Below are 15,721 nucleotides of genomic sequence, written 5' to 3'. Positions count from 1 at the left end.
GTTTGCTAGGTGTCTGCTTGAATGGACAGCTAATGTTATTAGTATTTTTTAATATTATTGGTTGCCTTCAATACAGTACATTTAAAGACTACTGATACTCATAGATTTTAGATCATTGTACTGATGGTTCAGATCACTTACTTGTACAAACATTATGGAAGTTTTGACATTTAGTGGGTGTGGCCTTTGGACAACTCCTCCATCTGTCAATCAGCTCTTTAAATTGCTCGGGTTTGTTGACAGCTGGTAATCCCCAGGGCTTTGAAACTAACTGCAACTGAAAAATACACACACAGACACACACTGCTGTGTAAGAAAACATTGCCTGCTACCCGGATATTAAAGAAACTGTCATTCTTCTCTTCATCTCTTTTAACTGTTCTACTATTCTCGCTAAATTTTTTTGCTAGCGTTTTCATGCACTTGTTCCAACGACTCCCCCTCTCCTTCTGCCTTGGGACCTGAAGTTTGTCTTTGCTGCTTGTTGCCACAGTGTCAGTTGTTAGAACTAGGAAATTAGAAACAGGATAAGGCTGAGGTTAGGAGATGCAACCACCATGGCATATTATAGCCATGGATCAGTTGAGACCAATGACAGTATTGATATTTGAGGTTTTGAGGTCTATACCTACAGCTAATGCAAGTGATGTCACTTTCACACCTAGGCCACTGTGCCTAATGCTTTGTGTGTGTTCAGCAGTGCAAGTATGTGTGTGTCTGCACTTGAGCATGCTATCTTTCATTCCTGAATGGTGGTGCCTACAGGGGAGACAGGAGCAGACAGAGCTGAGAAAGGAAGGAGAGCAAGAAATGGAGAGTTGACAGTGATTGATAGTTCCTGCCTCTGCGATTTGAGGCATGGGAAAAAAGATCTGGCTCTTAAAGACTTGATCAGTGGCATGAGCTGCCAAATAGTATCTGCTACTATTTTAATTATTTCCCTCAGGTCTTTTTACAGCATGTGTCTTTGTGTTTGTGGGCTGAGTGAGTCAAACCTGTATCTTTGCTTATATAATGGATTTACATAGGTTAGGTCTACTTATTGAAGAATTCATAAAATATCAGGTATCTTATTCTAGTGTTGTAGAGTTTACAATAAGTGAGCTTGTTTGTATTTTGGTGGTAAAGATTATAATTAACTAAACCTTTATTTTTATGGGTACCATCAAAACCACTGTGGTCACACAACCACACAAACATGGGCTTATAAGGAAGATGGTAAAGAAGGTGAATGGTGAGAAGTACTATGAAAAAGAATTTAAAGTGTAATTTTGAATAGATGAGAATGATGATCTGAAAATCAGCTAATAATGGGAAAATTATTCTGTAACTTCTGCGCCACAGAAAATGCCCAAATTACTGCACCCTCTTTCCTTTTTATGCAATGGAATATTTGGTAATAGTCTAAACTGATTTTATTTTAATGTAAAAATCCTGCCCAAGTCAATCTGTCATTTAGACTTCCTCTGTAACTAACTGTGCTCTGATTTTCTCATGCTCTGTTTTGAAGTCCCTCAGGTAATGTGTGTGTGTGTGTAAATTAGTTTAGTACCAGTCATAAGTCAGCAGCTGAAAGTGATATGACAGCAACTAGATGGTTTTATGTTTTTCCAACACCTTTCATGAATGCCTTAGAGCCATTTCTCAACTTCCTGCAAAACACACACACACACACACACACACACACACACACACACACACCACACACACACACCCCACACACACACATACACATACACACACACACACACACACACACACACACACACACACACCCTAAGCCAATCCTACGTGCCTGGAATAGTATATGGTATGTTCAAGAGGGAGTTCTCAGAAGCCTGTCAGTCAAGGAGAACATGACCTTGCGATAACCTCAGGCACTTTGTTAATCTGTATTTAATCGCTTGATTATCTTAAAGTCGAAGACAAGAAGTTGTCGTTTCACAGCATTGTCACACACATGCACAAGGCAACACACATTTGGAGAAACTACACTCCAAATACTTCCTTTTTAGAAGTCACAAATATTTTAGAAGTTTCCAAGTTTTAAGCCGCTTTCACACTGGACAAAAACCCCACTTACACCCACAAACATCTGGCTTTTTCTTCAGTGTGAAAGGGCATTAATTCCCAGGTCAAATGACTCTACGGTAGTCACATGTATTTATCGACTCCAGCTCTGATCAGCAGTGATGTAAACATGACACCTGAGTGAACACGCCAACTTTCGCCCCTTTCCCGTGTCTTTGGGCTACACACAGCACAGCTAAGCTAACGATGGTAGCCCTGAAATAAGTTTTAAAAACACACATTAACTGACCAAAGCATCTCACACAGAGGTGATGAGACACAACAGATCCATTTTGCCAGTCTGCACGGCAGCTAGCAGCTCACTTTGTCTGAACAGAAAGGCCAAATCGTCTGCTGACAATGTAAAAGTGGCTCAGTCGCCTTCTGTAGTAGGTTTGCCTGCATTTAAAAAAACCCACATGTACTTGCTAGTTTTGGTGTAAAAAGGGTATTCGTTTTTCTAATGACGATTGCAGCTTCAACTGTTATTGTATATACACTTACTCATCTGACCATATTGCATCTTTCCACATCTCTCTGTAGACCAGTAGCTTTGGTTTTTGTAGCAATGAACTCTCAAATGTGCATCCATCTTTGTAATGAGGGGTGTATGTACAGAAACCCATATATACTGTATATATGTGTATATGTATGTACAGTATTTATGTATGTATGTATATATGTGTTTCTGTATCAGAGAAAAGAACATCAAAGCTTTCAGTTTGTCAGTGCAGATTTTAAGTACTTGAGGTGCAGACAGAAGCACTTTGTTCTTGTGTATTGGTTGGCTGACTTCAGACGATTTCTGGCCAATCCAAACATGACCTTCACACATAAGGATCCAGTCCATTGACTCTGGATGATTCTGAGGTTTGAGGGTCTGGGCATTGGGACCACAGAACAGGAGAGTGGAGGTGGTTTTAAAAATGGAAGGTATGCATCTATGAGGTGGATGGAGTTTGTAAAGGTCTGTCCGTAAGGTAGCAAGATGTTCTCGTGTCCTGAGGTAAATCTCTGCAGTATCTCTATGCCCTACACCACCCAGCAAATCCTAATTGAGATAAGAAGAATATAGTTTAGAGTGAAATAATTAGAGAAAGCCACTGAGATAGAAAAGGCAGCAGGAGAAAAGTAAGGTAGGAAATAAGACATCAGAGAGGAAGCTGTGATTTAAGAGGGGAAATGTAGAGCTGGAGCCGAGCTGAATGACGAATGCTTCAGAGTCATCAGAAAAAAAGAAACGCTCAACACTAGAACTGCACAATCATGGCTATGATGATAAATCTGAATTTTGTTACTGGTGTTTTTGATTTCTGACATCCATTGGCTATTTTACCTCTCGGTGAGCTTAAAGAAAGAAAAGGAGGAAAAGGGATGCGTGGATTGAGAGAGAGATAGGAAGATATGATGACATGCTCCTTTGCTGCAGTTAGTACCACTGCAAACTGTGTACAGCACCACAAGGGCCTCTGCTCTTTGGATGTCAGCACAGACATACGCACTGGATTATGTGTATGTAAGTTTAATAGAGCTAGTATAGAACTTGCTTATTTTCTGTTGCAATTACTCTCTTGACTCTGACACATTCAGTCGCTGCTGCTGGTGAAAGAGGCACTTCTCTGTATCTATGTCCTGATTGTCCTGGTTTTCTTCTCAGTTTGATTTTTTTGTTCAATCAATAGAGTTGTCCTCATTTAGAATAAAATTTTTGTGTTGAGTAGGTTTTGTAATGCTTCATAAAGCCTGTTTCCAAATTAGCAAGAATTATGCAGTGACTTAACCTAAACCTGTGGGTTGTCCTGGGGTTTGTTAACTGTGCGACCATGTATTTTATCTTTTTTACCCCATTACTTTTCTCTTTAACTGGAATGAAATCAATACTTAAGTTACAGTTTCAGCTCAGTTTTTCCCCTCCCCAATTAAAGCTAAGTTATGTGCTGTGGTGCTGGTGCACCTCTGTGCTAGTGGTGACAATACCTGAGATCCTCTTGTGCTGCTCCCAGCTCTATAAGGTTTCAATAAGAATGTGAGAACACATTCATTGGGGTTTTACTGCAGGTTAAAACTCACTCTGCCTCGCACACCTCCACTTTTCTCATGTGAAAACATTATTCTGTGGTGTGACATTACAGGTGATTTCCTCTTTCTCCTCACTGACTATCTTTGTCTCTCTACTCTTCCTATATCCACTCACCGGAAGTCGTAAATCTTTCAGTCCTAGATTTATGAGAACCTGTTATTGTTTGGAAAGCATTTCCAAAATGCCTCTGGCTGTAGAGTCTGAGCATTTTCACCAAATATCAGACTGCAGTTTGCTTAAGCAGTCACCAGGGGTGCTGTACTGTCTCTACATTACTACTTCATCTCCTGCTGTCTTTATCTGTTTCCCCTCTCTGCTCAATCACAGTTCTTATCATCCTGCTTACTGTAGGCGAGTTTTAAACCGCAAAGTTGCGGATATTACAGTAATTCATTAAATGCTTGCCATCAGGCTAACTAAAAGCAAAACCTGAGCTCATTCAATACAACAATTAATATTAATTAAATACAGTAATTACTGAGAAGGATGTTTTTTCAGAAGGAAACAACATCCAGTCATACAGAATTTTAAACTGTGCTGGGGAAAGGTCATTTATTTAATTTAAAGCACCACAATCTAAAAATATTTTTTATTGAGGTAGAGCTGTTGGACAAATGCTACTTACCAAGGAGCTTAGTCATAGATCTTTTATACCCTCTAGTATAATATTACCAAACAGCCAGTGTGTCATGTCAGATTTTTCGTTTCTTTTCCAGTGTCATGAAGTATTTCTTTAATAATATGTCTATTCTTGTCTGATTGCAAATTAATTTATGCTTTATGCTGTAAATACAAACCAGGTTCCCAAAGAGTTTTTTGCACAACAGCAGAATGAAGTGGAAAATGTCTTCATGAAGTAATGTATCAAAAAAAAAGTCAATATTTAAATACACCTCTAATAACAGTGTCAGTGTTGTTAGAGTGCAAGAGCTTTCCACTATAATTAAAAGTTCAGTGACTATAAAAACAGAAACCTTGAATACTTAATAAAGTACATAAAATACCTTTTGTTGACATAGCGTCCTCACTCGTCCTCTCAGCATCACTTCTTGGCAACCTGATAATGAGGAAAACTTATAACATGCTTGCCATCTCTGTGTGCTCATCCCATGATTATGATTGTTGCTGACAGCTATTAAACAGCAGCATATGTTTGTTTTTGCAGTTCAGTTCCGTTTCTGTAGTAAATTAAATTTTGATCCTCACAGTTTCAAGCCTATAACAAATCCTTCTGGGTGCTTCTTTTAGAGACAACTGTGGGCCTTGTATGTTGCACCCGTTGATGTAACACTTACTAAAAAAGACCAAGAAATATTATCCGATTTTTTTTTTTTTGTTCTGATTCTTTTTCTTCCCCTCAGCTTGACAGTGAGCTGTGCTACGCTATTTGTAAGTAGATAAACATGCAAATATTATGTGCTTCAGGTACTGATAAATGGAATAAATAATCAAACTATTGGAGAAACAGGTTAGTACTGAACCTTTTCAGTGATATAGGTGAAAACTTGGTTCAGACTAGCGAATGTCTCACAAATGGTTGTGTTTTCTCAACCATACACACCTCTGTGTGTCTCGGTCTGCCTCTCTGTCCGCATCTGTCCTACTGTCCTGTTATTGCTGACAGAGAAGGGTGCGTTTGCTAGCTGGTGTTGTTGTTATCTGTTTACATGCCAGGATTGTTCAAAGCTTGATCATGTTACAGGAAAACTCATGCTAGTCTCAGTCATGTTCCCACACAAACACACACATAGCTCAACAGTAGTCTAGTTAGAGTGTCAGCTAATCCTCGAGCAGTTGCTGAGGCATCAGTCTACAGCTGAACTCCTTGGTGTTTTGGCCCTGTCCTGTAGCCAAAGGCTTCTGTTTTTCTGGTGGTGACTGCTTGACCTCATAGAATTTCTTAAATCTTATTTTTGTGTTTTGTTTTGATCAAGTTTATTTTTCATCCTGTCATTTTTAATATTTGCAAAATTTGTCTTACTTTCTGTTCCCTCTTCTCTCTCCTCTCTTCGCACTGCTGGCTGTCCTCCCTGCTCCTTATTAGGAAAAAGATTCTAGCCTTTTTGGAAAATATGTTCCGATTAGTGGTTGATTGGCTGGTGGTTAAGAAGTGTGAGGAGTTCATTTGGAGGATCTTTATCGACAGCAAGCTACAGTAACGAGAACACTGTGTTAGCAGGAGAGAGAGAGATCATTGACAAGCCAAACCAAACATTCGCTCTCTCTTTTCCCTTCTGTGCTCCCTCTGTCTGTCAATCAGCTCCCTCTCTGTCACTCCATTTCTCTTTTTTCTGCTTGCTGTACTTCTTGTCAATCAGTGTGTTAGTATTTTATGCTTACACTCTCTGCTGCTGTTTATCTCTTTAAGGATGATACTTTAATAATCCTCTTTGGGACATTGTGCCTACACAGGAGCAAATAGTAGTATATTGCAAAGATGGAATATAAAAGTGAATAAATATCATTACTTTTAATCTCGCAATTTACATCTCACATCCCCTCCATGACCTGAAGTCATTCCTGCCAACTACTATCACTCTGCACAATCATTCTCCTCTGTGTCAGGAGAGGAAACTCCTCTCTAATAGAATAGTTGTTCCTTGTAACAGACTGCACATCTGGACTTGTTATCATATCAAACCACTGAGGTTCCTAAATAGTACTTGCTCATTTTTAGTATCTGTGTGTGTTTTAGAACATGGGGCAACTTTCTTGCTCTGTGCAGCAGATTTAAGTGGTAATTAAATGTTGCGTGTGTGTGTGTGTGTGTGTGTGTGTGTGTGTGCGCAAATATTAATGTGGGTTTGCTCTAAATTTGTGTTTCTAGCATGATGTATCTGCCGGAGCTCTGAAGGCAGCGCTGGACGGCGTGGTGCAGGAGTGTGTGAGCTTTGTGGGGGTGGACATCAACATCTGCTCTGAGACGCTGATGAGGTAGACAACACACATATATCTATGTCTTCATAAGCAAGTGCATGTGTGCACACAGGCACTCTCTCCTCCACACAAATATACAGACACACATGCAAATTATGAAACGGAGATGAAGTAGGGCTCAGACCTCTGACATACTTTCCCATAGCAGTCACAACATGGCAAAGGTTCATTCACACTCATGCACAGGCGCAGGATACACACACACACACACACACACACACACACACACACACACACACACACGTCCTGCCAGCTTTCTGTTTAGACTAATGCTTCACACCTTTGCCTCACTTACTGGGCTGACTGGAATCAACCGAGGGGATTAGGCAAGGTAGACACAGGCGCTCACACATACGCACACACAGAAACATACATGCACAGCAGCAGTCATTTGCATACATATTAATATAGTAACAAATATCTTTGATAGAGCACTATGCACACACACACTCAATTACTATTGCATTTAATATAATATAATAGACAGAAACAGTATGAAATGAGCTGGCTTTAGCTGCAGGGCAGGCATCAGGTCATCTGTTTACCTGTCTGCTCTGCAAGTGAGCTTTTTTCCACTCCTGCCAGAAGTTATGCTACACACACATACACACAGACGTGTTGATGACTGAGGTATTATGTGGACTGTTGACATAGCAGTGTGTTTTAGCCTGAGTGAGTCACTGTGGACATTAACAGAGCAGGCCTAATTGAGTTTCAAATCACCTCTCTTCTTTGCTTGGCCAAAACTGGACGAATGCACTCACTAAATATTGGCTCATGTGTAACTCATATCTCATTTTGAAACTAAACTCCAGTTTTCCCCTAAATTTAATTTTTCACTTTAGCGTTTTCTCACAGTAGCATCCAATGTTGAATGGTGACCTCAGAAATAAACAGACCTTTGTTGTTTTATCTCTTAGGCATGTAGCAGGCCTGAATGTGGGCCAGGCGCGGAATATTGCAGAGTGGAGAGAGCAGAAAGGTCCCTTCATCAACAGGGAGCAACTCAAACTGGTCAAAGGCATGGGGCCCAAGACCTACCAGCAGTGTGCTGGCTTCATTAGAATCAACCAGCAATCCCTACACAGGTGGGCTACATATGCACACTGAATGCACAGATACATAGATAGAAACAGGCACACACGGTTTACTCAGACTCTTCTGAGTCTACCTTCTTATCTACTTCTCATTAAAGGGTCAGTTTATACACATTGAAGTAAAGCATATTATCCCACGTACAAGCAGGTACTTTTGCTTTAATTTGCCCAGGTTTTAATATTTATTATGACCTCAGTTTTCCCAGTGGAATTTTGTTTGTGGTGCTCCATGTTAAATCAAGATAAAAAAAATTCAGTGTTCAGCTTTATGACATTATACATTACAGGATTGTATGATGAAATGCAGTTGTAGCTCTGCCCATGCTACAAACAAAAACATTGTATATATAAAACAAATTAGCAAATGATAAAATACAAGGTAAAATAGTACTAATATGTACATACACATTATTATTGTACACAAAGATTGGATATATACGATATCTGTGTAGTTGTAGTGCAAAGAAATTAGGTAGCAGTGCAAGGAAGTGATGTGCAAAAGAACAAAAAAACAGAACAGCAGAGTGCAAATGTCTCACATGCGAAGTAAGTATTTATAATGCAAAGTATATAACGTGTATATCATGTAGAGCAGAGATAGGGGGGAGCAGTCGCTGTGGGTAATCCACAGACCTCACTGTGAACTGTTTCATTAGAATGTATTATACTCCAGATTAACTAAGACATTGTTTCTAAAAAGACACTTAGATGCTGAATTTTTAAATGTAAGTTTTCAATGCTGTGAATTGTGCAAACAAAATGAGTTAACGGCCATTGTATTAGAGCAGAAGCAGGAATCTCAGAGCCAGACAAAATACAACTTTAACTGCCTGCATTGCTTGATACCACTACAGAAAAAAATGTTGTAATTGTAATTTTGTGAATTGACTCTGATAGAAAGTTGTGTTTTTATATTAAGGCTGTCTTAGACTGGGACTTCCTCATAAATTTAAAATGCATTTCTTTCTAATTGAATAGCATCAAAGTCTCACCTCACCCTGTACCAGCAGTGGCAGAGAAACCAGTGGCGAAGAAGAGCAAAGGAAAGACTTGTGTCAATATACCAACCTCATTTAACCCCCTGGACCAGACCTGCATACACCCAGAGTCCTACCATGTGGCACAGAGGTACAGTACACACAAATACAAATACACACACACACACACACACACACACACACACACACACACACACACACACACACACACACACACACTTGTACAGCGGCCTACCCCACTGACCAAAGCATGTTCAGGCTGAGATGGAGTTGATTTTGACACCGTCTCATATGGGGCTGGTTATAGTGGTGGAGGACTCTGATTTGATTTACACAGACATGGGATACAAGAGAGGAGGTGTTGGCTTTGTATGTGTGTGTGTCCTTGTGTGAGAAATGATTGTTAGCGCTGCTGATGCTGATATCAAAAGCACATTGAACATCTGCCCAAGACTTCTATGTCCTGTGTGTGTGTGTGTGTGTGTGTGTGTGTGTGTGTGTGTGTGTGTGTGTGTGTGTGTGTGTGTGTGTGTGTGTGTGTGTGTGTGTGTGTGTGTGTGTGTGTGTGTGTGTGTGTGTGTGTGTGTGTGTGTGTGTGTGTGTGTGTGTGTGAGAGTGAGTGAGTGAGAGGGGCGGACAGACAGAGAGAGACGGTGGGCCTTCTCTCCTACAGCTGTAGTCACTCAACTGTGTTTAGTCTACATAAGTTCTGACACTAGTGGCTCTAAGCATCGCTCCCTCATGTTGATGTGCCTTTAATGGCCTCAGTGCATGTGTGTGGGTGGATGTGTCTCTATGCACATATGTGAGGATAGATTGATGCCGCTCGTATGAAATAGTGTTTTTGCTTGTCTGTCCTACTTCAGCTAAGTGACCATGTGTGTTTTTGAGTGTATGTGTCTGTGTGTTCAGTACAGACTAGATTGTACAGTTGTTCATCAAAGAGCTCTTATGGGGATTTAAAAAGACAGAGAGAAAAATGAGAGAAGACAAATTACTACCCCCTTCTTTTTTTAATCCACCCTCTCTTCCTGTCTCTTTCTGTGTTGTTATTTTTCCTTTTTCTCACACACACAATACATGTGTACACCTTCCCGCAACTTCCACCTTTCTCATTGTCATCCATCCATCCATCTATCTCTCTTTCTCCCTCTCTCCCTCTCTTTCACTTTTGTTCTTGTTCCATCAGTCATGGCTGGAGTTAAATTGATGGCTTTATCAAATGATAAATCCAAAAGTAGATAAATTGAAAGTTTAAAGAGATTTTACATTTTCCTAAAGAGCTTCAAAAATCTTAATGCAACATTTACATGAATTTTTGCGATTATAGGAATTCAGGTATAAAATTTTGTCAGGGGGCATAGAAAATAACAAGTATACTTTTTTGTTTAGTATATATGTTTTGTTTTGGGTTTTCACCCACAACCTATTTAGACGGCTTTATTTGTACATTAAATATCCTACATTTGGCCAAGTAGGTGGCAGTATGTTGTAAAAATCAACAGTCTGCTCTTGCAACTTGTGTTTTTCCTCTCCCACTCTGTAATTAAATCTTTCTCCTGTTTCTCACTAGTCTACTTATCATTCTCAGCTTTTAAATTTTTCCTGCTGTTCAGAATTCTTTACCCTGTATTGGCAAATGTTGTATCCTTTGTTATGACTATCTTGTAATCCCTGTCTGGGAATTTACTCAATCCAATACTGATTAATTTGTGATGGTCTCAATTCTACAAACTCTTGCAGAATTTGAGAGACACTTTTTTTTTTTTTTTTTTTTTGAACATCCCATAGCGTGTCTTGTGGTTTTACAGTATGTCACATCCCTCTTTAAATGTTAACGACGATGGACGGCAGGAAAAGCCATGCATGTCAGCACTTGCTCTTCCTTGGAATTCCAACAGCCTGGTGTAGTTTTAATGCAGCGGAAAAATAAATCACCTGTCATTGAACTTTAAATCTGAGGGTATGTCACGCCGCTGCAAAATAGACCATCGTATTTGGTGAATGTGTAGTTGAACCTGATTCGACTGTCTCCTCACATAAGCCCTCAGATTACAGCTGTAATGTTTAGATGTTGATTCGTCTGTCTTGGAGAGTTTTGTTATCATTCATGGAAAGTGATTGTTTTATTTAGAATAAGAAGGTTGTATTGCACTTAACAGAGCATGGCTTTCCTCTCTGTACTATGGGTTTTGCTCTTATGGGGGATTACGTCATGCCATGCCAGTTTTTTTCAGAGTCAGCTCTACATTTTGAAAATAAATCTTTTTTTGAAACGCTCCCTTTACAGTCTATAATCATTGTCATGCATTTCACTCCTCTCTAAATGAACAGTCTCAAACTGGGTAGAGCATTAGATGTGAGGGCATCACTGGTCTTTTCACATCGTCACCAACAACAGCTCAGGACAGGAGGTGTGGATGGAGGACTGTGGAGGAATGCTGTTTGTGTGTGTGTGTGTGTGTGTGCGCTTTTATGGTGTATAAGGAATATCATGTTCATCACATTAGAGAAACTGGATCCTCCATTACTGCTCACAGCCCACTCATCATCTCCCTTTTGTAACCATATACAACACATACACACACACACACACACACACACACACACATGCATACAAGCTGAAACACATAGGCAGAGACATAATTTGCCCACCTTTGTTTCAGAGGTAGAAGGATGTGTTTGCTTAAAAGCAAATATTTCTTTGATATCTTACAGTGAAACGTTTCTGTAAAGAATCTTAATATTCAGATGTAGAGGATCCAACTCTATTAGAATATTTCACATCATGAATGAAGCATATTGTAGTACTCCGGTATGAGACAGAGGGGGTCCATTCTATGACGAATATGTCTCTGATATGTAGTCGGGGCCCAATATTTCTGTAATACAAGGCAGAGTGGGTTCTTGCTGTGGGCCTGGATAAAATCTATATCCTAGCCCACCCAACCCCACATTCACACATACACACACCACATATACACACATAGTGTTGGTAGTAATTATATGAGTATGAACCCAACAGTGATGGGGGGCCTCTGGACTCCTGGTACCCCTTAAATACTAACATACAGCACTGAAAAATGAGATGGGCAACACACACGCACACACATGCACACACACACACACACACACACACACCCACACACCTGAAAGTAAAACCCACTACACACCAAAACCATTTTAAGATCCAGAGCCAGAATGCAGGCTGCTCTTAATTCAACACTCTCCTCTCCTTCTTAAATCTTAAATAGTTTTTGTTACTCATAGATTAAAGGGATGTTCCTAAACTGGCTTAGAGGTTTGACATTTGAGTGGTTTGAGTATCACTGGAGAAATCCTTGCAGTTCTGCCTCAGCATGATTAGTATTTTAAGTTGGTTGAAGCCCCAGTTGCTAAATTTCCAGTAAGATGATAAGTTTCGATGTACGTCTGTAAGGATTTAAAGGGCTGTATTTTGTACTCTAGTAATCCATGTCTTTCTTGAAAAAGATTTGTCAGCCTCCTGTCCCTTAAAAACTATTTGGCATTTTTACAATTTTTGACATGGTAGAAAAAGCCAGGAAACATTTTGTGTAAGAAAGAGGAAGAGAAATGACCCTCAACAAAGGTCCCAGGCTGGATACAAACCGGGGGGTGGGGGTGGGGTGGGGGGGGGACTATGTGGTATGTGTTTTAGACCTCTAGGCCACCAAGACGCAAATGTATCTTTTCCTGTAAAGAGATATATGGATGGAAAGTCAAGAAGCCTAGGGAGACACGGGAGAGGTGATCGTAGTGTCGGACAGGCATCCATTTCGGTCCAAAGGTGCTGTTTCCTCACCACTAAGCCATTTCTGGCACATACTCTGCTACTATTTTGTACTGATCTGGCTTGCTGGTGTTGAGGGATTGATTCTGCTTGTCTCCCTCTTTTGGACGGTAGATGGTGACTTTGCTGGCAGGGGCCTCTCCATTCACAGCTGTCTCATACATAGTTTGTACACAAGCCGTGTCGCGTTACATCCGCACTGTCCCGGCTACTGCCAAATGAGCATTTCTGAACAACATTGTGTATGAATCAACTTTGTGTGTATGTTCTTGCGTGTATGTCCACCTGTTCTGTCCATCATGGCTGGGGGGACAGCTGTGGAGTCTGTTTGGCGTCAGGCTGCCAGTGAGCGACATCCATCACGGACGCTGCCCAGCTGGTCCTCACATGAATACATGCATAGAGGCAAATGCATTCACATCTATCACCAACTGTGGAAAGTGCCTACTGTAAATAATTTATATAGTATGCACAATACACACACACTCTGAAACACACATCGTACATTTTTCCATAACCCATATTTGTTACTCTGGCTCTCATGCCAGTTTGTTACTAAGTCTGTTTAGATTGTAGACTAGTTAATTAGTTTGGATTTAATTCTCAGATTCAGTGAATTTTAAATGGTGCAACCTGACTGACTGTCTAGACATTTTGGAGGTGGGACATCCCGCTAGAATAAAGTGATATAAGGAGATTTTTCCAAGCAGTTGAAGGACAAACAGTCCAACCTCAGCAAAGTGGAGGCAATTTCATGAGACAAGGTGTCAGGGCGTTTACAGCCCACTGTGGATTTACCTGATTTACTAGGGGGTAAAATAAATGTGAGTGTTTGTGAGTGTGTATTTTTCAGAACAGAAAGCCCAGTCTTGACAGCTCATGACTTTGTGTGTAATTACTCTCACACCTCTCTTCCCTCCCTCCTTTCTTTTCCACCTCCCTCTCACTTTACCTGCATTAGCTTAGCTATTCTCTCCATCCTTCCTATTTCTTTGCTTGTCTAGTCTATCATCACCCCCCCCATATCCCTTGCTCCTTTCCTCCTCCCTCTTACTCTCTCACTCCATCCCTCATAAACCCAGGTCTCTCTCTCAGTCAGTAAAGGATGTGGTGCTTGTGCTTTAAGCCCAGCAACTTTGACCCACTATAAACTTGTGTGTGCAAACAAAAAATAGTTTGTTTAGCTGTTGTTAAAAGTTAAATTTTCTCACTCTACTATATTTCACACCTGTCTCTCCTCTCCAGATTTCTGTCCCTCGTGGGTGGGAGTGCAGACCATATTGGGAACGTAGGCCTGCGACACTGTGTGGAGAGCAAGGTTAAGACCAGCAATGTGGAGGAATTGGCCAGATCAGTGGACACTACACCTGAGACCCTCAAGCTCATCATAGATGGCCTCACGCAGCCTCCTGGGTTTGACATACGACAAAGTAAGACTCCTGCCAGTCGCAGCAACACTCAAATACTGATATCAACTCATTTTTGCGACACAGTGTAGGTAAATAGTCAAGACTCAAACTTTCTTTTGAGAAAAACCTGATTAACAGTATGACTAAAATCATGGAAGAACACAAACACAAAGAACAAGAATACAAAGAATATTTGCAAAACTCGCCAAGATGAGTATATTCATCCATGTAAACTCAACATTTACACAGCATCGTTTAATACGTTTAGTTGTCGTCATTTATTGCCCCTGTTTCAGTTAAAGGAATAGACATACATCTGTTATTCCTACATATATCTTTGTGCAAAATCTTGTCACTGAACACAAAACTATCAGTGTTTTTAATCATATAAAATTTCATAGACACACATACGTGCAAGCTAGCCGCCACAGTAACTTCTCTTATTCTCTCATCTTTCCTTCTTAATGCCCTTTATAGGTCCCTACTGACTAAGAGAACGTTGAACTTGTGTTTGTCCAGTCTTTGACTGGTTTGCTAGTTGCACACACACACTGACGTTTCTTGTGCCTTTATTATAATAGGCATATCTTGGCAGTGTAACTTGATAGGATCTGACAGTGCTGTGGCTTCCTCCCTGTAGCCCAACAACACAGGCAATGTGTTTCTGACAGGGTGTGATGGCTCCAGCAGATTGTGTTGTTGGACAGAATATCACATACACAAAGACCTCTGTTTTTCTCCTTAATCTCATGCTCTTGAGTTCAGGCACACATAAATATACCAATAAAATCATACATGGTCACAAACCTTTAGATTTTATTTTGCTCTAGCACCGATTCCTTTTCTCAAGAAGAATTCATGCCACATCCGTCTCACTTTTTTCTTTCCCTTTTCTATATTCTGAAAAAAGGTATGTGAAATAAAAGAACAGTTAGGAAGAACCATGTATTGTATAAATATCTAATGTACAATATGTATGATTTAACATGCTTATTCTGGGCTAAAGAGGAAATATAAGTAAAAGTTTGATGACGTTGAGAGCTGGGATTTTGGAGATAAGTTTTTCAGAAGAAGGCAAAAGTGAGAAACATTACTGATTTCTGGTATAGCGGCTATTATTGTGTATGTGTACTTGTGAATGCCATACACACTGATTCTGGAATCATACTTAATAAGTATACAATACAATACAATACAAAGCCACTTGGGAGAAGGATGCTTGACCTTTGATCCTTACATAAAGCAAGGATGAAAAGTGCAAAAAGATAGACGGGTCATTTAAATCCAAATTCATTCCCATGCCTTATTACCAGGCTGTC

At 40.2% G+C, this 15,721-nt stretch overlaps 1 protein-coding gene across 1 annotated transcript in view; it reads left to right on the top strand.

Annotated features, from left to right (window-relative positions):
* Positions 1–15,721, top strand: part of srbd1 (S1 RNA binding domain 1) — a 50,496-nt gene that overhangs the window by 33,106 nt on the left and 1,669 nt on the right. Inside the window, exons 17-20 of the mRNA XM_056394583.1 lie at positions 6,978–7,084; positions 8,008–8,175; positions 9,163–9,312; positions 14,239–14,423. Coding sequence (XP_056250558.1) covers positions 6,978–7,084; positions 8,008–8,175; positions 9,163–9,312; positions 14,239–14,423 — 610 coding nt within the window. The remainder of the gene's footprint in view (positions 1–6,977; positions 7,085–8,007; positions 8,176–9,162; positions 9,313–14,238; positions 14,424–15,721) is intronic.

This window comes from Seriola aureovittata, chromosome 14 (genome assembly GCF_021018895.1).
Source record: "Seriola aureovittata isolate HTS-2021-v1 ecotype China chromosome 14, ASM2101889v1, whole genome shotgun sequence".
NCBI lineage: Eukaryota > Metazoa > Chordata > Actinopteri > Carangiformes > Carangidae > Seriola > Seriola aureovittata.
Note: the sequence above shows the minus strand (reverse complement) of the source record. Positions and strands in the feature narration are given on the sequence as shown.